Consider the following 25,258-nt stretch of genomic DNA (forward strand, 5'->3'; position numbering starts at 1 on the left):
TTACTGAAATTATTGACAATCACCTTGCTGACCGATTTATTCATTTTTCAAATATAAGAGATTAGAGAAATTAATAAATTAACATTTATAGAGAGATCCAATTTCCCTGGTGTTTTAGGTCCTATTGATTGCACACATGTTGCCATATTAAAACCAAAAGTAGATGAACACAACAAGTTTTTGTGATTTTTCATGAATTCAATTATGATTTTCCAATGGATAGTGGTGGTTTTAAATGACAATTTTTTATTTTAAAGAAATAAGATAGGCATATATTTAAATAAAAAAACACGAAGGCAAAAAAAATTAACAAAATAAATGAAAATTCTTAGTGTTTATCAATAGAAAAGACAATTGACGTTTCCATCGGTCAAATATTGGGGAAAATAACAAATATATACCAAGAAACCTAAATCGAATCGAATAAAACGAGTTTAGCCGACGATTGAAATTTAGAATCACCCTTCTCGTCATGACTGAGTCGCGATCGAATTCGAAGTCGTGATCGTATCGAGATCGAGTCGTGATTTTAGAATCCCAGCCCAGGCTAGAACTATCGATCGATCTTGAATAACTATGGTGTGTTTCCCTAGGGGAAAGGATTCCCTTGTATTCGTTTCCATCCTGTACATTCCGGCTCCGGTCGAATTGGTTTTTTTTTCATCCATGACCCACGTGTTTATCAGACTTAGAAACCATCTGGCTCTTTAATATGGTTCACTGACCACTCTTTCCTTGTCGGGATTTTGACTTGAAATCAATGCGGCTAGCCACCATACCACGGATCTGTATGAGTCCCTCAGCCGTATGACTGCGGTATAAAGCTACTGGAAAACATGAGGTTTTAGACCCCGTCTTGTACTTATTATTCGCTGTAATTACCATAATAGAGCTGTTGCCTCAGTTACTACCTGCCCTACGTGAGTTTTAAACGTAAACTTGCTGTGTTAAGTAAATCCCAAGTATTTGACCTGCTGTTCCAAAGTTAGGCGAGTCTGATACATAGTGGGAAGTTTAAAATCTGTCAAATTTCGTCTTTTAGTAAAGAGAATAAGCTCGGTCTTTTCTGGGTTACTCGACAGCCTTGTCTCCTGACACCACTGTTCCACACGCAACTGCAACGCTCACATACTGTGTTCATGAATTTACCAGTCAAAGTCAAAATATACTTTATTTACTAAGTTTACAAACTTGTGCTAAAAGCTTCCTCAACCTAGAATTTACATTACTGGTAGTTATTTGTTTAAACTTAAAATAGAATACAGAATCCATTTTGATTATACATAGGAGCATATTGTATATCATCACAAATATCTTCAAGACGCATTCTTTGACGTTCAAAAAAAATTTTCTCTGCCAGTGGCGTCGCTACAGGTCTTCTATTGAATATTTTAGTGAAAAAAATATTACGCCACTGCTTTTTCTAAAAACAGCTTTTTCTTTTAAAAACAAAAAATTATTTTTAAAATCCTCAATTACTTTTTAGAAAATTTGATCTCTTGGTTTTTTTCGTCCGACGCATGGTTTTTGCTTAAAAAAATAAAAACAATTTTACTTCCCTTCCCTTGGACATATGTTCATAAGAACTTTTTTTCTTAAAATGGGTCCAGGAATCACCCCCTTAAATATTAGCACGGTTTTAAGGAACACCCTGTATATCAGGAGTCCGCTTCCATTGCTGCATGTAAAGTGCCCTTAAAACTACACAGCTCAAATTATTAAATTTGGCAACGGTGATAAAATTCTGTCAACCTAAACTAGATGTCAACGTCTAAATTATCAAAAAGATAAAGATAAATTGGTAAAATGATAATAGTTATAACCGGTAAACGGGCAACCACAACTTAAGAGTTGAAATTAGCATTGTTAGTTCTTTTAAGGGGCTTTTGTAATTTGGGTTGCGTGCCTATAAGAAAACGTTCTTCTCTTTAAAATAGTAAGTATAGTTTTAGTCTAAAATCCTTTTTTTAAAATAGCCCCCTGCCTTTACTTTTGTTAATTAATACCTCTTATTCTTAGGCAGGTTTGATCATCATGCTATTGAAATACAGTGAGGGACAAAGTATTGGCACATTATTACTTTTAAAATAAATTTTTTAATAGTTACAATATTTGTTAAACCTATTGTTAAACAATTTAATATTTGAAATGTTATTAATATATTCTCTGCCCTTAAGATTTATAATATACAGAAATAAAACTGAACTCTTTACATAAAGTCATAATACAAATGAAAAACTCTTTACCAACTGACAAAAGTATTGGCACAGTTATTTTTATATGTTCTAGAACTCAGGGATCATTGATTGATAATATATTCACTAACTCTGCACTGTTTTCAACTGAAACCTTTGAAGTGGCATTTTCTGATTATTGTGCTCAGATACTGAGTTTTGACTTGGGAAACCCAATCAGTCATGATTTAAGCAAATTTTCTATGAGTTCTAGATCCTTTTCTGATGAAAACATACATTATTACAACAACTTGTTGTCCAAAGAACATTGGCTGTCAGTTGTTGAGACTCTTGAGGATTTTGAAAGTTAATTTTCTTACTTTTTTTGATGCATTCTCCAGTTTATTTAATATGAGCTTTCCTTATGTAAACAAATTGAAGCCATATCACAGAAAGTCTCATTAGTGGATTCCACCATTGATAATTAATGAGGGCAAGCAGTTAAGACTACTTCATACTCAATTAAAGACCATTCATGACCATGAGTTATTGACATCCTAGAAGGAGATTGAAGGTACATAGAGAACTTTTCAAGTCGATCACAGATAATTTTCCCACACCAATGGGAATGAATGTGGCTTTCAACAGCTTATCCCAATCTCTTTTTCTATTCCTCTCACTGTGGGGAAACACAAGATTATAAGATGAGATTATAAAATCTTCCTTCAGGAAAAAGTCATCTGGGGTAGATGAGGTACCTCTTCATAAAAAGGGGGAGATAGCAGAAGTGAGTAACTATAGGCCTTTTGCTCTCTTCTCTGTAGTCTCAAAGATCTTTTAAAAGAAGACTTATTGCGTTTTTAGATTCTTTTGCTATACTGTCAAGTCATCAATTTGGATTCAGGTCTGGACTCTACATCAGATGCTATAATATCTCTTTATACAAATATATTGAATAATTTTGAATTGAAATTAAAATCTGTTGGTATCTTTTTTGATCTTACTTAAGCATTTGATACCATTATTCATGCTTTACTATTAAATAAGATCTTTCATTATGATTTTGAAAGTGGTAGAAAATTGTAATGTAAAAACAGGTAGTCTGACTGACATTGTCTTCTCATCTCTCTGCCTATGGGCTCATAGCTGTCTCCAGTGGTAGCCAACATATATATGGAATGGTTTGAGGAACAGGCAATCAGCACCTCATGACAAAAGCCAAAGATGTGGCCATTGATGATACATTTATCATCTGGGATAAAGGGAAAAACAAACTTCAGGGCTTCTTACAACATCTGAACAACATGGTGACAAGTATCAAATTCACCATGGAGATAGAGAAAAATTCGACTCTGCCATTCTTAGATGTTTTTGTCAGGAATACAAATGGCATTATAAGAACATCTGTGTATTGAAAACCCACACATACTGCACAATACCTACACCTTGATTTCAATCACTCTGGTTCGACTAAAGTTGGAATCATCAGGTCTCTGTACAACTGAGCTGTAACCTTCTGCAATAATGATGCAGACTTCAAGGTGGAAGTAGTGCTTCTTACTAAAGATCTGCAGCAGAATGGCTATCCCAAAAAACTTATCCAGAGGTCATTGGCGAAGGAAAACAGAACCAATCAACTGGGCTTCTTGCAATCCCCTATATAAAAGTATATGACTCATATGTTGGCGAAACCAAAAGACCTTCGGCAGTTAGGACCAAGGAGCATTGCAAATGCAAGTTGTAAAAGCATCATTAAAAACTCTTGGTTTTATCATTAGGTCCACAAAAGATTTTCTGAATTTGGAAAGCCTTATTGCTTTATATAATAGCTTGATAAAATCTAAATTGCTTTATGCTGCAATGGTATGGTTCCCTAACTATGAGGTACATATTGACAGGCTCAAGTATGTACTATGTACATTTTTAAAGTATTTAAGCTTCAAAGCTGATGGCTTATAAATGGCTTGAATCATATTTGTTAGCTGATATGGTTCAATTTCATTTCTTACAGAATTGTAGGTGATCATTAATGTCTGCCAATATATCCAATCAAAAGGGGTAGGCTAGTAGGGATTTCAGAGAGGAAAATATTCAGAAAGAGAGACACAATGAATTTTGCTATGTTTTGTTACTTTTTACGTTTTTTATATTATGAATTTGATGTGTTGAAATTGAATTTATATCATTGAAATGATCCTTACTGTATGGAGTTTACTTCTTACTTCTTAAATGTTATTTCTTACTGCATACTGTACAGAATTTATGAACCCACATTTTATACTTTGTTGAACCTCCTTTTCTTTTTATAATTTGAGTAAACCCTCTCTTCATTGAATGGATCAACTTTTGAGTGTAAGCAGGCCCAATACTATTCTACCATTCTTGTAATAAAACATGTTTGAGCAGCACCTTACTGGAAATATGATGCTTTCTGATCCTTTTTCTACCTCAATCCATAGATTTTCAATTGGGTTGGGACTGAGGTTGTATATTTAAACTATGGGGCACATTAAAAGCTATCCATTGTTTCATGATATACACCATATCTTTTGGATCATTATTTTATTAAAAATAATAATCGTCTACAACATTAAGTTTTTCTGCACTAGTTCTCAGGTTTTCTTTTAATATATTTAAATACACATGTTTATTGCCATCAATAAAGACAAGTTTAGTGCCATCAATAAAGACAAGATTTCCAACCCCTGCTGCTAACATACATGCCCAGACTAAGGCACTGCCATTACCATGCTTAACTATTTTATGAAGATTTTGATAATCCTATTCTGTATTGGGCTCCTCAATACACTAACCTAGCCATCTGAATGGAAAATATAATATTTGCTCTCCTCTGAGAATATTACATTATCCCAAAACGAATTATCATAATGGAAGTGTGTGGTAGCAAAATCAACACTCTTCTTCTTATTTATATTATTATATATAATAATGGAAAAGGAAGATGGCGCCGGGAGAAGATGACTCGAAGATGAACGAAATGTGGAAAGGAAAATTGAATAAAGTGTTGTGTGTGTAAAGGAATGTATCACCAATCATGTTCTTTAATAATTTCGGGGTTAGTGGTCGTTAGCGGCAGTAAAAAAAGCTATTAGTGAGGTTATGTCGGCAAAAGAAGTCGAAATTATGCAATTAAAGGCCAGGATTTCTGATTTTGAAATTGAAAAGGAAAGAAATAATTACCTGATACAAAGTTTTAATAAAAAACTCAGTGTTATTGAGAAAATTGTAACACAACCAATGACGTGGAAAAAGGCGGCAAAAGCAGAGAAGCACTGCTAAAAAAGGAAATCGAGTGCATTAATCATGAGTACTACATCTCCAAAAAGCTTCTTTCCTTATTAGAATACGCGGGGTGCGTCGCCGAGCGGAACATAGGAAATCCCATGTAAATTTTAAGGGGGTCAATTATTGGCTTCCCTGTACATTTTACAGAAAAAATTTAAGATAACTTTTTGGAGAGACCAATCTGGCAAACCCTCGTGCAAAGTTTCAAAAAATTTTAATAAGCGAATCTTGAATTATTAAATTAAATGTAATTGCAAAATTACCAAATTTTCGGTTCAGGTAAAACCAGACACCAGCCACCAGCAAACAATTTGTTATAAGGCTTTGTCAAATCTGACGTACAGCCGAATACAAGAAATGTTTTTTTTTTTTCGTTTTATCAATTCATTTTACTGGTTCCCATTTGGTTTTACCTGAACCGAAAATTTGCTAATTTTTGCAATTACATTTAATTGAATAATTCAAGATTCGCTTATTAAAATTTTTTGAAACTTTGCATAAGGGTTTGCCAGATTGGTCTCTTCAAAAAGTTATTTTACATTTTTTCTATAAAATGTACAGGGAAGCCAATAATTGACCCCCTTAAAATTTACATGAGTTTTCCTATGTTCCACTCGGCGACGCCCCACCCGGTATACAATCGATTTGCAAAAGAAGGTTTTTACTACATTTGAAGAAAAAAACAAAAATGTATATGTACCAAAAGTCACCAAAGTAAAAGACCCAAAAGTAAACAATGTCTTTGAAGTAAGTTTAGATGGAGCTGGCTGCCAAACTCGCGCTGCAAGGAAGCAAAATGTCATGGTCACAGGAGATAAAGTGTCAAATGTTCGCAAACCAATGATAGCTTCAACTACAGAATATGTAGGTAATAAAAAAAATAAAATAAAATAATCTTTATTGTAGCAAATAGAGTATCATTGTTTTCAGAATATAATTTTCTATCGAAATACGTAATAATATACCAAGAATCCCATTTAAAATAAGAAAGTTAGTGTCAATATATGCTCTTATAACTATTTTGTCAATATACTAAATTTCATTTGTTTATCTTGAAAAGTAAAATAGTTTTAAGTGTTCCCTTTTTTTTGTGTCACCCGGTATAGTTTTAGATAAGTATATTAATATATAATTGCAATTATCATCAAATATTAATATCATACTTACAATTAACATTTGAATAAATCAATTCCAAAAGCCTAAAATGGATAGAAAACCTGGAACACAAATTACTTTTAATAATTATATAGCCTCTATTCTTTCCTGCATATATACTATTTTTTTTTTTTTTTTCAATTTTCATGCAATCACAGATTTAACTAGCTAACGCAATGCGTTAATGCAATTGCGTTAGCAGTTTTATGCAATGATGAGTATAAAGTGCATAAAGTTCAAAGGATACTAATAATAGTTGTTAACAATTGCAAAGAACCCTAAAAGAATTTAATATTATTTTTTAATTTATTTTGTAGTCTTAATACCTGAAAGCAATAGTGTGATAACTTTAAATTAATTGTTTTAACATATTAACATAATTGCTTTTTTATTTTCGATAGTGGTAGTTAAATATTTGTGTTTTAATTTTTTTGTTTAAGTCAGGTGATTAGGTAAAGAAAGTTAATCAGTTTTATGTAAACATTGATAAAATTGTTTTAGACATTTTGTCTTTAATATATAAATAAATAAAACAGATATCTCAGTATTGCCCTCGGTTTCTTTTCTTGTTTTTTTTAGTTTTGATGTGACATATCTAACTATTGCTTTATTTTTTTTTTAATTTAATTTTTGGTTATCTTAAAGGACATCAAATAAATAAAGACTATCAAGAAAACAAATTTATTAAAAAAATACATATTTTCTAATTTTTGTTATCAAATTAATTTTATATTCAAAGGAGAGGTCTCATCACTATTTTCTTCTGTACTCTCAACATTTTCCAGTTCTTTTAGACTGAAACTAGAAAAAAAGTTATGATACCTTTGGGGATACTTCCACTTTCATATACTAAAATTAGATGTTTTATTTTATTTGATGGATTAACTCGAGGTAGTTTATCGTAAGCAGTACTCTCGCATGTTCTTCTACTATCTCTCGTACGATATTTAATGTTAATAGATAGATAGATAGGTAATTTACTTGGGTATAAAGCTAGCAAGTGAGCATTAATTTTTTTGGCATATATAATTGTGGCTAACTCTGAGAGGACAAAAATGGGCACTTGTTTAATTATTTGTTTCTTTTGCTTTGCATTACAGGCATAATAATACCTATCTATGATCTATGATTGTTCCAAACTATTCAAATATTGACAATTTGAACAATCACAGACCTATTCCTAACCTCTGTTCTATCTATCTATAACCTATATTCACACTTGTTGAAGATATTAAAAAAAAAGAATAATATAGGCTAAGTTTTAATAAGAAAAATAAAAAGAAAACATTACAAGGGATGACTATTTAAAAATATTTTGACTTTACCCTTAAATGAATTTAAGGAAAGTATTAAAACGCCAATGCCTTTAGGCCACAAATTCACTTCCCTACACATGCTACCTTTATAGTTTAACAAAATTCATAGTTTGTTCTGAAGAATCAAGTTTACACCAACAAAACGTAAAAAATACGTTTGAACCCTCTCAATTTTGTTTTTATAGACCTCATAGCTTGAAGACCAGACTGAAGTCCCATAGTTCAACACTGATCATACAATCGAACAGTATATACTATAGTATGTACATTATTAAAATCTGCAAGTATGCGTTTAATAAAACCAAGAAGCTTCATAGCACGGCCCAATTTGTAATCAAAAGTCAAAAAGAAGACTTTGGTCAAGAATAACACCAAGGTCTTATATGGTCCAAGTGATTAAGTGTTGTGTCATTTAATTCGCAATCACACATAAGACTAGTTTTCTTTCTTGAAAAGCTATGATATAGAATGTTACGTAAGATTAAGTTGCATACAATTCTGATCACACCACTCAGTTAAACCATCTAGATCCATCTGCAAAGCTATACAGTCCTCTGTAGTTTCAATAAATTCTTTATGACATTTACAAAACAATTACAGAGAAAAGGTGACAAATGAGTTGCAATGCATCTGGGGCACTCCATATGATTTTAAATCCCTGGAATTGGAAAGATTGCTAATAATTCATTGAAAAAGAGGTCCATCAACTCTCAGGTCTTTAAGTTTACCAAAAAGCAACTGACGATTCACCCTGTCAAAAGCCTTGGAGAAGTTCATATATATGGCATCTACCTGACATTGTCTCTCCAAGACCTTTTACAAGATCTGTTCATATGCTAGCAGGTTGGTAACAGTACGAACGAAATTGCACTCTCAATAGGGATAATATACAGTGCTTTCATTTCAAACCTAACCACCCCTAATAACTTCTTAAAAAAAAACAAAAAAAAAATATGTTAATACAGAGGGGCATTAAATTTTATATTTGACAAGGTTTCAATGTCAATTGTCAATCACCTCCTTACATCCAGCTAACCAACTCACTACAATATGTCAAATGGGAACCCCCATCATATGAAATATCATTGAACATAAACATAATTTATTCATGCCATATACACAAAGGTGCTCACACACGTCACAGAGAAAATCTTTCTACTTCTTAATATTATTAATAACCAAAGGATTTAAAGTAAAAGTTTTACATTACAATTACATATCTGAGAAATCATCATTTAGAAATTCTTGTTGACATTTTGAAGTATTTTTTGAAAAAAACATTTTGTCAATAGATGAAATGATATAAATAATAAAAAAATCATCATAAAGATCCTACAGAAAAAAATTAAAAGACAAATATTTAATTTACTTAAAAAACATAAAAACAAATTTTCTGATATTGATAGATTTAAATTAACTCCACATAATAGTAAAACACCACATTTTTATGGTTCACCAAAAATACATAAAATAATGTATGTTCTAATTCTAATAAAATATGTTCCTTTAAGACCTAAGATAGTTAGTAGCATAAATTCACCCTCTTGCAAAATATCTTTTCAATATCTTAACTCCATACACTAATAATTCTGATTCTTACATTAAAAATTCAACACTTTTTAGAAAAACTTTCTACAATTTCTTTTAACCCTCATGATCTATTGGTAAGTTTTGACATTGTAAGTTTTTTTACTAATGTTCCATTTGACAAAACTTTAAATATTGTTAAAAATAAATTATATATTTATGGATAATTTTGGATCTGAAATTATATTAATACAAAAATCTAAAATATAGTGGCTATATATTGATGATATTTTTTCAATATATCAGAATAACGAAATAGATCTTATAAAATTTTATAAATTACATTAACTCCAAAGAATCTTCTATAAAATGTACTCTTAAAAAGGAGGGTGATGGTCAGCTTTCTTTTCTTGATATTTTAATTAGAAAAGATTTCCAAATTTTGAAACTGGAATTTACCGTAAACTAATTCATACTAATAGATATCTTAATTTTAATTCCAATCATCCAATAATGGTAAAAAGAGGAGTGGTGAATAGTTTATAAGATCATGCAAATATTATTTGTAATAATTAATATTTAACAACTGGAATTTTTAATAAAATATTTTATTAAAAATATCTTAATACAAAATAATTATCCCAAAGAATTTTTGGATCTTATTTTGCCATTAATTCCAGCTTTTTCTGATAAGATTAAAAAATGTAACATAAGAACTATTTTTAAATCACAAAACACATCACGATATTTATTAACAAAAACTAAGCCTTTCAATGAAAATGTAATATATAAAATTCGTTACTATAACAACTGTTCAAAATGCCCTCCATTAACTTCAATGCATTTTGAAATACATTTAACAAATGACTCCTATTTTAATGAACCCTATTTTAAAAAGAAGATTCTCATAATTTTTTAACATATTTACAGAATTTACAATGTTTACATTTAGTTCATTTAGATTATTTATAGTTCTATCATAAACAATTGATTTCAAATATCACCAAATACATAAGTCCATGGGGTTTAAGTCTGGACTACGCGCAGGCCAGAGCAAAGGTCCTCCAGGGCCAATCCAACGTTCGGGATATTGTTCGTCAAGGTAATTGCGTACCTGTCCAGAAAAATGCGCTGGCGCCCCATCTTGCATAAAATACATGTTCTGCTCAACATTTAATGGTATATCTTCTAAAAGACCTCCAAGTTATTTCGTAAGAAGTTTAAGTACGTCTCCGTTCAAATTAGGTGGTATAGTTCAGTTCAGAGATCTATTAGAATCTTTGATGTGCCGCGAATAGTCCGTGTGCCGGTGTTGCTTGTATTGTCACATGACATGCATGTTTAAATCACAAAATTTTATGTGGAAAGAGTCATAAAGTAATATTATAAGCGATATTTAATCATTTCATTAAATAAATAAATGTTTTAAGCATTTTTTTAATAATTTATACATTTGATTCGTGAAATTTGACTACATGCGCCCACGTACTATTTTGTTAGACGCCTGACCTCAGTCACAGCCACTCAAGCGAGTTATATGCCTAAGAAGAGCTGACTCTCCAGTGTAAATCTACCCACTTGCGTGGTTTTTAGTCGCTTTATCTCATTGTTTCTGTTGCTGCACGTTATACTGTCAATTTGTATTTTGAGAAATAAAATTGTTTTTTAAAAAGGTCTCCGTGTCGTTCAACGTTCGTATTTAGCGTGAAAAGTTGCACAGGTCCGGCCTTAAAATTTATTTGTATTTAAAACTTTATTATTCGGGATTTTTGGATTTAGTTTTATTAAGTTAGAAATTCAGGATAGGTGATAGTAAGATAATATTTAATTTAAATATAAGATTTAAGTACGTAAAATGAATTTAACCAAAAATTTTAATTTAATAAGTTTAGTTTTTAGCGCCATCAGTGGGGTGTTTATAACAAGTGATCAGAGAATAGGTGGTACGAATTACTTAGGACCATTTATTCTGTGGATTAAGGCATTAAATATTTACTTTTTGACACAAAAGGGTAAAATGTTTTGGTTTGTCTTCAAATTTTATATATTTCCTTTTTTTGGGTATTGAGATTTATTTTTACTTGGTGGTGATTATTAATGGGGATTTTGGCTGCTCAATGTCCTTTATTATTGTTTTTTTTAAATTAATACATACTATAATATATTATTATAATAATATACTCATGAAAACCCCCCATCTCTATATTTAGTACCAACTTCTTTTGATAAAAAGTAATTATGTAGTCAGAAAAGTATATTTTTTAAAATAAACATTTACATTAAAGATCATCTAGCTCTCTATATTTTATGTGTTTAAAAGACACAAGTTTTACTTATAAAAAAAACACACTTTACATCCTGAATATAATATTTATTAATTTATTATGCAGATTAGGAGAGATTAGATAAAAATTAACAAAAATAAATGCTTATACTAAAAACTAAAAATCTTATACAAAACACTACATTTTAAGTATACTGGATCCTAAAACTACAGTGAGGATACTAAATACATTTATAAATTTAACAACTCTTTTGAATCTGGCCTAAAAAGTTAATACAATTTTCTAAATTCTGTTTTTTTGCCATTGTTCTTTAGCAGTTTCTTCTATTAAGGAAGGAAACAGTTTCTCTGTTGCCGCTATGGATTCCAACTTCATCTCGCACATCAGCATATGGATACTAAAGCATTATATTATATATACTTTATTGTATTGCTGAAGGACAAACAGGGGCAGTAAGCTGAAAAAACAAAACTTTAAACTTGTTTAAATAATAAAAATAGGGTTTTCTTACTATGGCACAAAAGGTACTTTTTTCCAGAGAATGGAGGAAGAAGCAGTCTTTATTGTGTTGCTGAAGACCAAGAGGGGTAGTAAGCTGTACAAAAACAAAATTTTAGACTTGTTTTCTTAATAAAAACAGTGTTTTTCTTACCATAGCAAAAAAGGGTTTTTCCCAGAGAATGGTGGAAGCAGCAGTCTTTATTGTGTCACTAAAGGACAAACAGGGGCAGTAAGCTGTAAAAAACAAAATTTTAAACTTGTTTAATTAATAAAAATATGGTTTTCTTACTATATTGTCATAACAAAAAAGGGACTTTTGTCCCAGAGAATGGAAATCATACATCAATCATAAATGTATCATACCATGTTTCGGCTAAATAATATATGGATCTTTCTTGCTCCCAAATTTTTTTAAAATTTTCCTCAAATATTCTATACACCACCTGACAATTCCATTACAGCAGCTCTTTTGTTAACCATCTTAAGCTTAAATCCAAGTTTTATCAGATATCTCCGCAAGGTTGAGGCTGAGAAATGTGTGTCCCTTGCCGATAAGGTGTCTCTATGGTCAGAACCTCATTGTTTTTGTATTTAGAATACACACCTTTCCTTAGCAATTTGGCAATATCTGTGTCAAGTCCCTTTGATTGTTCTGCATCTTTCTTTTTTATTCTGCCTTTAATCCTTTTTTTTACAGGCATATTTTACTATAGGGAACCCCGATTAAAAACGCTGTTTTTTGCAAAGCACTACATTTCTTAGATTGTTATAGATATTTAGATAAATTTGTTTGGCGTCTGTACTTAAACAATTACGTTTTAAAACTGCTTGATTTTTCTCTGTAGCTTCTACTTCCCTTGCTTCTTTTTGCTCCCTCAACACTAGAAAATGAACTATCAGAACTATATAAGTCTAAATCACTGTCCAGATCACTCTTATTGTTTTCATCACAAATGTTATTGTCTTTCTTGTGCGCCCACGGTCTCCATAAGCCCGCACAAACACTTTCCTCTTCATTTGCCAAATTTTCCTGCCTATTTTCCCAGAGTCGAAACATTTTAAGGTCTTTAGGTATAATACCAAAATAAATTCACAAACACAAATGAAAAAAAACACACTTCCCCACAGTAAAAACTGCAAAAAATTTAGACGAATACAGGCCAAATTCTAAATTTTTTACTTTCATAAACGTGTAAAAAGCATAACCGGCAAAGCACATCAAATAATAACCTCACATGACCCTCCTCCCAACTATTAAAGGTGATAGACCCATCCAACAACTATTTTAAAGGCGATAGACCCATCCTTAAAGATCTCTTTAAAAACACGTCGAAAGTAATACAAAAACAGCCCAAAAATTTATTTGGGTACGGCCCCGTAATTCTCAAAATAAGTGGGATAGAGAGAGATACACAATCACTTGCACAGCCTAAAGTAGGAATCGCCAGAACGCAGATGTTTTATCTTTGTTTAATATACTGGCTAAAAAGAGGTGACAAGTCTGTGAGTGCTGGAAGTGTTTAAAATATTTTTTAAGATGCTTGGATTTTAGTCCGCTGTCAATTTTTTGATATTATTTTCTTTCTAAAAATGGACATTTTTAAAAGAAAAATAAAAAATAGTATAAAACATGGGGTTTTACGTATATTTAAAATGATTTCATAGATAAACAATATAAAATTTTGCCATTTAAACATGTATATCATGCGACTATAAATATGACATAGGCGCACGGACTAGTTAGTGCGGAATCTGCGACACATCAAAGATTCTAATAGATCTCTGGACTGGACTTTAGTTCATGGGGGCCTATTATATGGTTTCCAATAATACCACACCAAATACCTATTAACTTTAAATTCATGCTGGAAATGACGACTGACAACTGAATGGGGGTTTTCAGTATCCCACATATGAGCATTTGTAAAGTTAAATACGCCTCGTCTGTGAATAACACTGCTAATAAGCATTGGATCTGCGTTTTGCATATTTTTAAACTGACGACAAAACTGCATTCTGGCTGGCAAATCTGGTGGGATCAAACATTGAAAAGGTGTAAAGTGTAATTGGTGTAAAGCGGTAATTTTTAATTTTTAAGTGGTAATTAAACTGGTCTTTCTCAAGTACTTTAGCAACACATGATTTGCTTTCGCTCATAGCTGTCGCTATTTGTCTAGTACTTAACCCGCAATTTTCTGCTACGCGGACTAACATTTATTCTTCCTGTTCTTATGACATATTTTTTTTGGGCGGCCCAAAACAGGCATTTTTGGCCGAAAGGATCCAGTTTCTCCTAGTCGGCTATAAATTCTTTGGAATAATTTATGGTTTGGTTGCTGTCTATCTGGAAATATTTCCTGATAGAGTTTGTCTAGCTAAGGAAAGGTACCCCATCTGTTTCAAAGCTGCGCCAAGTTTTGTCCCCTAATAATGCGCGATTAGCGACAGAAGAGCGTTTTTTTAATTTTAATTTTAGAAAAGTTAATTTATATTATTTTAAATAATAGTGTATTGTGTTTTGTTTACATTCGTTAGGTGCGCTGCTTAGTCTAGAATATGAGACAAATTAATATTTAAATTTTCCTAACTCAAATTTAAAACAGCTTGTTGGCTGCCTCTCTGATTTTGTGCAAAGCATAGAATAAATAATTAACAAAATTAGAAAAATTATAATTATCTTATTATCAGGATTAGGATATAGAAACCCAAAAATAGACTTCGAAAATAAGACCATAAAAAAAAAGACTTCTCAAAAATATAGTTTTATACGATATTATTATTTAAATACGCATAACTACATAATTCGGATAAGTCCTAAATTATGCATCGCACATGATGGTAAATAATAATAAATTGGGTCGGCCAAAGCACCTGTGAAAAAAATATTATAAATAATTCTTAAAAGTTATAAAAGATAATTCGTCTACCTATTTTCAAAAAATGACCTGACTGAAGGATATAGGTAGCTATTTTTTTAATTGAATATTATTTGAACCATAATACTCTTTTATCTAACATATCGCATTTCCTTGTATTTGTTTTTAAAATTGTATAATAAGTAGGTATATTTTTAACGATTTAGACATTGTTTCTGTTATACCTTAATTTTCCCCATTTTAAGATAATAATATTTTTACAGCGCCAATTTTGACCGAATAGGTTTTAAAACTGTAATAACAATTTTATATTTTATTTAAGCACTAATATATTATATAGTCTTGGGCGCTCTCACAACTTTATTTGCTAATTTAAATTTTCATGTTAGACTTAAAATTACTTTTAAGAATACAAAAAAAAATATAAATAAACATTAGGTATTTATTGTCCATATAATACTGTTGAAAAAATACATAATATATTTACATAAAAAGTAAGTATTTAGTCTGAAGATGATTCAGACGATTTTACCTCTTCATCCGTTAAGATATTATAATCATTTAACCAATCGTCGTCAGATGAAGAAGTGTTGACGGTGAATTTTAAATGGTCCATTGTAGTATCTAATATATGTTCTTTTTGTATTTGAAGATCTTCATATTTTCTTACATGGTTACAAATTTTTACCCACTCTTCCTTTGGCAACTCTTGAAACCTTTTTTTTGTTAGAGCTTCTACATCAGCCAACTTAAATGTCACATTGTGGGCTGCCACCCAGTTTTTGACCAAGGCCCATATTTTTTCAATTGGGTTTAACTCCGGATGATAAGGCGGCAGACGAAGAACTTTATGTCCATGTTCCTCCAGTAATGCATCTAACTTGTAAACTGGAGGATAGCGGAATTTATTGTCACTAATTATTTTGTACAATTCTGGCTTTGTCAATTTCTCATCACATGGAATTTCTTTTATGTAGCCATTTAATCTTATTTTTTTTAAGGGATCCCGAAGTAATATTTGGTTCCATAGTAACATTATGGTAGGAGGCATTATCTACAACCAAAACGGACTGCTCTGGCAAATTGGGCAAAAGTTGAGTTTGTACCCACTTCATAAAATTTTGGTGATTCATATCATCGTGGTAGTCTCCGCTTTTAGCTCCTGAAAAAATTATAAAGTAATATAATATCCAAATGTTTTAAACTTATAAATTTAATTTACCTGATTTAAAAATAAGCATTCCATTTGGAATGAAGCCATTTTCTCCTCCTGCACGAACAATAATTACTCTGCGTCCTTTTGAAATTGGTTTTTTTAAACTTTTATTTTTATTATCTGACCAGCTTTTGTTTTGGGTATGGCTACTATGAATATAGGTCTTATCTGTATATACGATATTTCTTCCCTCGGCTCGATATTCTATTATTTTTTTTAAAAAGTTGATTCTTTTTAGTCTAATATCATAGCTTTCTATAAGGACACTTCGATTGTCCTCAGTTTTTCGCCATCTCTAAGTAGAATTCGTTTAAGATATTAGTATAAATATTGTAAAACTTGTATATACATATATTTTTTTTAATATTGACTTTCATACTCATATTTTAAGTTAAAGATATTAGGGCCAAGCCTGTAAAAAGTGCTTACCTAAATCCAACAGATCTTAATAACATCCAGAGAAGTTAATCTGTTTGTCTTTTATTTTCTGAAGTAGTCCTAAAATTTAAAAAACAACAATATATAAATACATTTGACATGAATTTGAATTCTAAGTACATACCTCTTAGAGTAGGAGATCTTTTTTCAAGCACGTAAAAATTGTAGATTACATTTTTAATATCTTCAATATGTCCGGGGGACAATGTTTTTATGACTCCTTTGGCTCTAACGCTTTTCTGAGTTGGGTTCCAAAAGAAGTACTGGCCAGGTTGTTATCTACATGCTGTCCTTCCGTTTTAATTCGCTGAAGGCAATTTTTGCCAATTTATGTAGCAGCCAAAATTCTTTCTCTAAAAATGAAAAAAAAAACTGTGATGAAATTAAAGCAAATATCCTCAAAGTGATATTATTACGTACTTAAACAAAACACTAATTTTAATTATTAATGTATTAAAGTATCAATAGCCTAATAACGCCTAAGAACTTTATTAATTAATTATTAGAATAGGCTGCCTGCAAAAATATTAGATAAATTAATACATACCGGTAATTTTTTAATGGGATCTGAATTCCTTTCATTGCTTCTCTTTCCATAAATTTGGAAATATTATAAATAATTTCTCTTGCTTGGCTATGTAAAACCTTTTCTTTCACACCAATCCTTTTTGGAGCCATAATCACAAAGAAAAATAACTATGAAAAAATAATATAAAAATTATTCACTCTAAAAAGACATAAACACTAAAAGGCACAGAACACAAATATAAGAATTAACGCAACGACACTGTTTACATGCAAATCGTGGCGATCGATACCATTGCTTTGGCAGCGGCGTAAACAAATTTACTGCGCGACCGAGCCGAACAACACGTGCTGTACCTTTCCTTAGCTAGACAAAGTCTACCTGCGTCTTCCATGCCGCCCATTAAAATTTACATTTACACAAAGCATATCACGCATCTTCAAATTGGTAAACAAATTATGCCTAGGCAGTATTATCAAATGATTAAACTTTATTATACAGAAAAACTTTTTTACTCGTTTTAAAAGTTTTAATGACATTCAAAAAGTTTGACATAAATAATACACACTTGTCTCCAACGCCAACTGGCAAAGATGCGATTTAAATAAAGTAGTAAATAAATATTATTACATTTTTTTTTTTTGAAAAATGGTGATTATGTCGAAAATGGTTGCTCTTAGCGACTTATAAGGTAATACATTTTTTATCTAAAATTTTAAAAAGGAACTTATTTTTTATACTTTTAAAACCGATATACGGAGCTGAAAAAAGTTAGGGGTTCTAAAAAAGTAAAAAGTAACGCAACGAGCGCCATCTACCGAAAACACGAAAACGGTATACGACATTTAATTTTTCTATTTAAAAGACTCGCATGTTTTAAATTTCATGTCATTATGTCAAATGGTTATGACCTATGAGAAAAAACGATAAATCAAATAATACTTTGACACCCTGTATTTCAGTTAGGATAGGGCAAGTTGGTAATTTTGACGTAAGGAATCTAATGCTGTTCTATATCCCATTACTTTTGGGAGACCCTGTATATTGGTATAAAAAATTTGAACTGTTTTCAGAAAATGGAAATCTCAGACGAAAATCTCCAAACCCTCGCGCGTTACTTGCAAGAAACCCTTAGTGCAGATGTCAATGTGCGTAGACCAGCAGAAACTTTTCTCGAAGGAGTAGAAGTAAATCAAAATTATCCCCTTTTGCTCTTAAACCTAGTACACAAACAAAACTGGGACATGACGGTGAGAATAGCAGGATCTGTTGCTTTTAAAAATTACATTAAACGTAATTGGACTATTGAAGATGATCAGCCTGATAGAATACATGCCACAGACAGGGCTGCTATAAAGAATTTAATTGTTACACTTATGTTAACTTCGCCAGAATCTATTCAAAAACAGCTCAGCGATGCTATAAGTATAATTGGGAAAACTGATTTTCCAACTAAGTGGCCGGAACTTATAACACAAATGGTCGAGAAGTTTGCCACCGGAGATTTTAATGTCATAAATGGCATATTAAGAACAGGTAAATCATATCGGCAATAAAGTTCATTTTATTTTAATTCAAAAATTATTTTATTTTAGGGCACAGCTTATTTAAAAAATATCGCTACGAGTTTAAATCTAATGAACTCTGGTCAGAAATTAAATACGTCTTGGAAAAACTAGCTCAACCGCTAACAGACTTGTTTGTAGCTACAGTTAATCTTACACAAACCCATGAGAATGATACGGTAGCTTTACAAACGATCTTTAGCTCATTGGTTCTAATTTGTAAGGTTTTCTACTCCTTAAACTTTCAAGATTTACCAGAGTTTTTTGAGGACAACATGCAAGTGTGGATGGAGAATTTTCATATATTGCTCATAACAGACCCAAAAACATTACAATCGGATAGTGAAGAACCTGGTATTGTTGAACGACTAAAAACGCAAATATGTGACAACATTGCTCTCTACGCCCAAAAATATGATGAAGAATTTCGTCAGTATTTGCCACAGTTCGTTACTGATGTATGGAACCTCCTGATCGGCATTAGCTTAGAACCAAAATATGATTTGCTAGTTTCAAATGCCTTGGGCTTTTTGTCTACTGTGGCTGAGAGAAACCACTACAGGAATCTCTTTGAAGACAACCGGGTTCTAAGTAGCATTTGTGAAAAAGTTGTCATTCCCAATATGGAGTTCAGAGAGTCAGATCAGGAGCTTTTTGAGGATAATCCTGAAGAATTCACCAGGAGAGATATAGGTAGTATTTTTTTTCTATTTTAAAATAACTTATTCGTTTTAATACTGGAATAAGACTTAATTAATTTTACCGATTTTTTCCTTTTTAACGGTAGGAATCTTAATTTACAATAAAAAATATGCTAAATAATAATGTAGAAAATACAAAAACAATTTTAAAGTTAAAGAAAATTCATAAAATTACCAAAAAAACATGCTTAAGTCAAGTATATACTAATTAAAAATACGCCTTCTCATACTTATAGGATTTTGCTGTTCATGAAAACTATGAAAATCTGAGACGGGTGCATTCGACACAATCGTCATTCGACATAATGGACATTCGACACAATACCCGCGAAATATTTTAAACGTTCGAGTATGATCGGTTGGGTCTTTTACACGTCAGCCAATTTTTATTCGAAATAGCTGTAGTGTTGTCATCTAACACAAAATAGGGTTAGGTATAGGTATATTATTTTGTTTAAATTCGAGTCATGCTTACAATAATTAGTTTATATTTATCGATAGTTTGCCAAAAGTTATTAATTTGTGAGTTGTGAGTTCTTCAGTATATTTAAAGCTTTAAGATATAACTACAAAGGACCTGGGATGATACTTCCTGATACTGATTAAGAAACACTATAACTAACTTTGTGTAATTTACTACTTGGCCTCCTATCCTGCGATTCTTCTTCTTAGAACATTAAATACCTGCATTATACTTATTGCGAAGTGAAGAGGAATTTGACGCCAAAAAAACGTACCATCACTTGGGAAAGTGCAAGTTTTTTCGTGTAAAATTGTGGCAAACAAAGTTCCATTTGACTTGCATAGGTGTGGTGATAGTGTTTATATTTACTACTTTTGACTAATAAACTTGAAAAAGTGCAATTTAGGATAATATGCTGGAGAAACTGGATGATTTTGATGAAGTCATATGCCTCCGAGGATATTTGGATTATAAACTATAGTGTGTCAGCTTAAATATAACATACTGAATAACCAAAAGGACTATAATAGACTATACAGTTTTTAATTTACTTATACACACACTTATTGCTATTTGTGACTAACATTATTTCTGAATTGGTGTCGTAAAAAAGTGCAATGAGTTATTAGTTAATAATATTAATAAGTAGGAAAAGAAACAGGTTCTTAGAGAATATCATATATTACAGCCTTATTTAGATTGAGCCAAGTTTTCATTCGTATTGTTGAGTTTTGTCAGGGCTGGAATGTATACAAATTACGGTAACAGTTTACTATCTTATCGACTACCCATTTTCAAGATTAAAAAAAAAAGACAGGTACGTAGGATAGTGAATGTCGTATTCATCATAATTTCATTGTCGGAGACCAAAAATTTCATTTTTTTCAATTTTATTTTTTTTTTAAATCGTTTAAAAAAAAGTGACTATATTAAATAATTACCCCTGGCGTAACAGTTTACTATCCTATCGAACGCCGTTTTTTGTACCAATTTAAAAAATTAAACAGTTACAAAAGTTAATGTATGTCGTATTTATTATAAATTTGTTGTCGAAGACTCAATCATTTGAAAAAAGAAATTAAAAAATATTAAAATTTTACCCCTGTTCGTTTTTTTTTTGTGCAATCAGTTTTTCTTATGAAAAATGATTATTCACCCAACAGGTCCTTTTTGCACCCAGCGCCTTTTTATATAAAAAAAAAAATCACTACCAACCCAGCTCAGGCCCAACCAACCCAACCCAGCCCAATACAACTCAACCCAACCATTAAATAGGAAACATATACTAAAAAGAATAATAAGACAGCTATTGAAATTAGTTTTGTTTTTTAATTATTTTTTTTAACGATTTATCGAATGGTATCACTATTCGATCACCTAAAAAAATAGTATATTACCTGTAAAATAATAGTAATAAATTATTGTAATAAATAATTATTAAAATAATCCGAGCGGTGTGTTATGTGTCGAGGTCACTCTGTTCGGGCGCTCGCGGAGTCGCTTCGGGAGTGTGTCGAATGTCCATTGTGTTATTTGCCTGTTTTCCTGAAAATCTACATAAAAGAGTTTTTTAAGCCCAGACAATTTTTGAGCATGAAAATTTAGTGTATTTAGAAGATAACTAATCAATTATTGCATGAATATAAAAATAGAATATGATGTAACCATCAGATTTATTACACCTTAAACTTGAAAAAATATATAATTGAGACCTTTATTAAGGAATAATAGGGTACTTTGTAGACAGAACATGAGGATTCATAACTACCTCTAGATATAAAGCCTAGATTTCTATAAGCATTCTGAGTTAATCTCTTTATATGTAAAAAAAAGTGAGTCTTAAATCCAACAGTAATCCTAGATTCTCAGCGTTATTCTTTTTAACATAGGTGAACATAGTATAATGTAGATAGTGTAATGAAAAATTTAACATTAAGAACAGCAAAATGTGTTAATAACACTTCAGAGTGTTTAAATATAAACCGTTTAGGCTGCACAGACACTACCCATGGCTTTTTGAAATCTTTTATACTAATATAGAAATGGCGCTTACTAATTTTCAACCTTTTTCGATCTGGTATAATTATAAAGTTTGTAGTTGATTATCCAACGGATATCTCGGGCGCAAACCTCAAGTTTAATGTGGATGAGAGACCACGGTCTATTGGGGCCTTTAAACAGTGAAGAAAATAATCCTAGGTTTTCTGTGTAATAAAACAGGCGGCAACATTGCAACGAACTCAGATTTATTCATCCCCAAACTTAACGTGTTCACTCCCAGATATCAACTTTTAGTAAGTCTGATATACAGTCAAATTAAATACTGTATGCTACGGGAACAGCAGAGGAAAGTGGAATGAAGAGAACCAGTATCGGTAAGCAAAGTGTAAAAGCAGTACGGTTAATTGTAGCACTTACGGATCAGGTAAAGCCCAGAGAAAACCAGATTTATTGAGCAAAGATTGTCCATAAAAAAGTTGGAAATTATTAATTTAGATTGAAAGAAAAAAATTCTAGAGAAAAATAAGAGAATTACAAATAAATTACTAACTGCGGTAAACACTCCTTTCTCCTCTGTAATACAATATGAAGAAATTTAGAAAAGAAAAAAAAATCCATTTGACTGAAGACAACGTTAAACGCCTATGAAATTCGCGTGCGGTGCTTAACAAAGTTTGTCTGGGAATCTCAGGGCCTGCCTTAATAATCCGATCTTGCATGTAGTCTCTCGTCGTAGGTCGTTGTTGGAAAACAACATTATTCAACAAATAGCCCTAGAAAAAAAAATATGAAGAGATCATATCGCTTGAGTTTGCAGGCCTGTTAACCGGGTCGCCTCGTCCAATCCACCCAGCGTAATTTTCGTATAAATATTATCTAGAAAGCAGTTGTTTATAATTTGATCTTTTAAAGGTCACTATAACAATGTTTGAAATGTCATTTTACACTTAAAATTTCCCACTCTTTTCGAATCTGCTATAAAAAATAGAGGTTCTCTTTTAAAAAAATTACTCTGACCTTGAAAAAATACCTTAAGGTCAAAATGATCTCCACAGATATATGTTACCCTCTGTCCTGAACAACTTTGGTCTCAAACATTTTTCTGTATGTCGCTTACTTTCGGAGCAATTTGGATGCATATATTAAAATGACCCACCCCGATAGATTCCACTTGTGAACCTTAAGTGTTTGCATTGGGCCTTGGAGAAGACTTACTAGATGTGGGGCTATGGAGGGTAGAGGGCTGGCAGTCGTAGATGCGGTATACGATAGTAATGATATGTAGTTTGGTGAATATACGGTTGGAATCTTAAAAGTCTGGTTGTGGCTATTCTTTTTCTTAGGTATCTTAATAATCGGTTTTTTAGTAGGACTACGGTTCCAAAAGCGTTGACTACGAACTTGTTCATCTCGCAGACTTTTATCCTTGTTATTGAATTATCCTTGTTGAGGAGATATATCCAGCTAACGCGTGCGTTATTCGGACGTTCCGACTCCGGATGTGATTACATTTCTCGGTCAACAATGTAGTAGCTGAGCTCCTATTTTAGGGCGTATTTGGATCCATTTTGTCGCCAGGTATTTTACTAGTAAAACTTATACAGTGTGTCCCGAAAGTAATGACACAGAACAACAGGACATAGAACAACAGTAGATTCATTCCTTACGTCAAAATAATGTGATTGAGATCAACTTGCCCTATCCTAACTTTAATAGTAACTGAAATACAGGGCGTCAAAGTATTATTTGATTTATCGTTTTTATACCAGTTCCTGAACCAATCACATACTGACTTGAAATTTAAAACAAACGAGTCTTTTGAAAAAAAAAAATAAAATTTCGTATACCGTTTTTGTGTTTTCGGCACTCGTTGCGTTAGTTTTTACTTTTTAAGAACCTCTAACTTTTTTTTAGCTTCGTATATCGGTTGAAAAAATATCAAAATAAATTCCTTTTTTAATTTTACATAAAAAATTTATACCTTATTAAAGTCGCTAGGAGCAACCATTTTCGACATAATCGCCATTTTTCAAAAAAATGTTTAAAATAATATTTATTCACTACTTTATTTAAATCGCATCTTTGGCAGTTGGCGTTGGAGACAAGTGTTTGTATTATTTATGTCAGACTTTTTAAATGTCAGAATTGATAAACTTTTAAAGCGAGTCAAAACGTTTTTCTCTTAAGTTTAATCATTTTAAGTAATGCCTAGGCATAATTTGTTTACCAATTTGGAGATGCGTGATATGCTTTGTGTTTACACGCAAGTAAATTTTAATGGACGGCATGCAAGATGCAGGTATCAGGAAATATTTCCAGATAGACAACCAAACCATAAATTTCTAAAGTTCGTTAAGTTCTAGGCGTTATTGTGTTATTCACAGACAAAGGCTGCATTTACTAGACGCGGCGTATTTAACTTTAAAAATGCTTATATGTGGGATACTGAAAACCCCCCATACAGTTGTCAGTCGTCCAGCGTCAATTTAAAGTTAATGTTTGGTGTAGTATTATTGGAAACTATATAATAAGTTCTCATGAACTACCGCCTAATTTGAACGGAAAATCGTACTTAAATTTCTTACGAAATGAACTTGGAGGTCTTTTAGAAAATATACCATTAAATGTTAGGCAGAACATGTATTTTATGCAAGATGGGGCGCCAGCGCATTTTTTTCGACAGGTACGCAATTACCTTGACGAACAATGTCCTGAACATTGGATTGGCCGTGGAGGACCTTTGCTTTGGCCTGCGCGTAGTCCAGACTTAAATCCCATGGACTTCTTTATTTGCGGATATTTAAAATCAATTGGTTATAATAATCCTATAAATAATCTAAATGTAAAACTTGTAAATTCTGTAAATATGTTGAAAAATAATGAGGATCTTCTTTTTAAAATCATTTGTTAAACGTGTTTCAAAATGCATTGAAGTTAATGGAAGGCATTTTGAGGCAAGCACTTGTTATAGTAGCGTTATTTGTTTGTTTCTTTGTTTATTATTGTTTTTGGTATATTTGTTATTCTACTCTCTAATCTGTTACTATCTAATCTAAATAATATTTTGTATATCTCTCCTTTCATCATATTTGACTTTCTAATATTGCTTTCATGCATCCAAAATAACTTTTTTTAATAACGTATTATTTTCTGTAAATAAGATATAATCCCGGTAATAATGCTTACTTAACATTCTGCTCGAGTTACT

The 25,258-nt window shown here is 31.5% G+C and overlaps 1 protein-coding gene across 1 annotated transcript in view; it reads left to right on the top strand.

The window, feature by feature from the left end:
• Positions 1 to 1,771: 1,771 nt before the first annotated feature.
• LOC126735328 (exportin-2) overlaps positions 1,772 to 25,258 on the top strand; it is a 38,895-nt gene continuing 15,408 nt past the window's right edge. The window contains exons 1-3 of the mRNA XM_050439284.1: positions 1,772 to 1,936; positions 18,394 to 18,856; positions 18,916 to 19,578. Coding sequence (XP_050295241.1) covers positions 18,397 to 18,856; positions 18,916 to 19,578 — 1,123 coding nt within the window. The 5' untranslated portion in view covers positions 1,772 to 1,936; positions 18,394 to 18,396. The remainder of the gene's footprint in view (positions 1,937 to 18,393; positions 18,857 to 18,915; positions 19,579 to 25,258) is intronic.

This window comes from Anthonomus grandis, chromosome 4, assembly GCF_022605725.1.
Source record: "Anthonomus grandis grandis chromosome 4, icAntGran1.3, whole genome shotgun sequence".
Classification (NCBI taxonomy): Eukaryota; Metazoa; Arthropoda; class Insecta; order Coleoptera; family Curculionidae; genus Anthonomus; species Anthonomus grandis.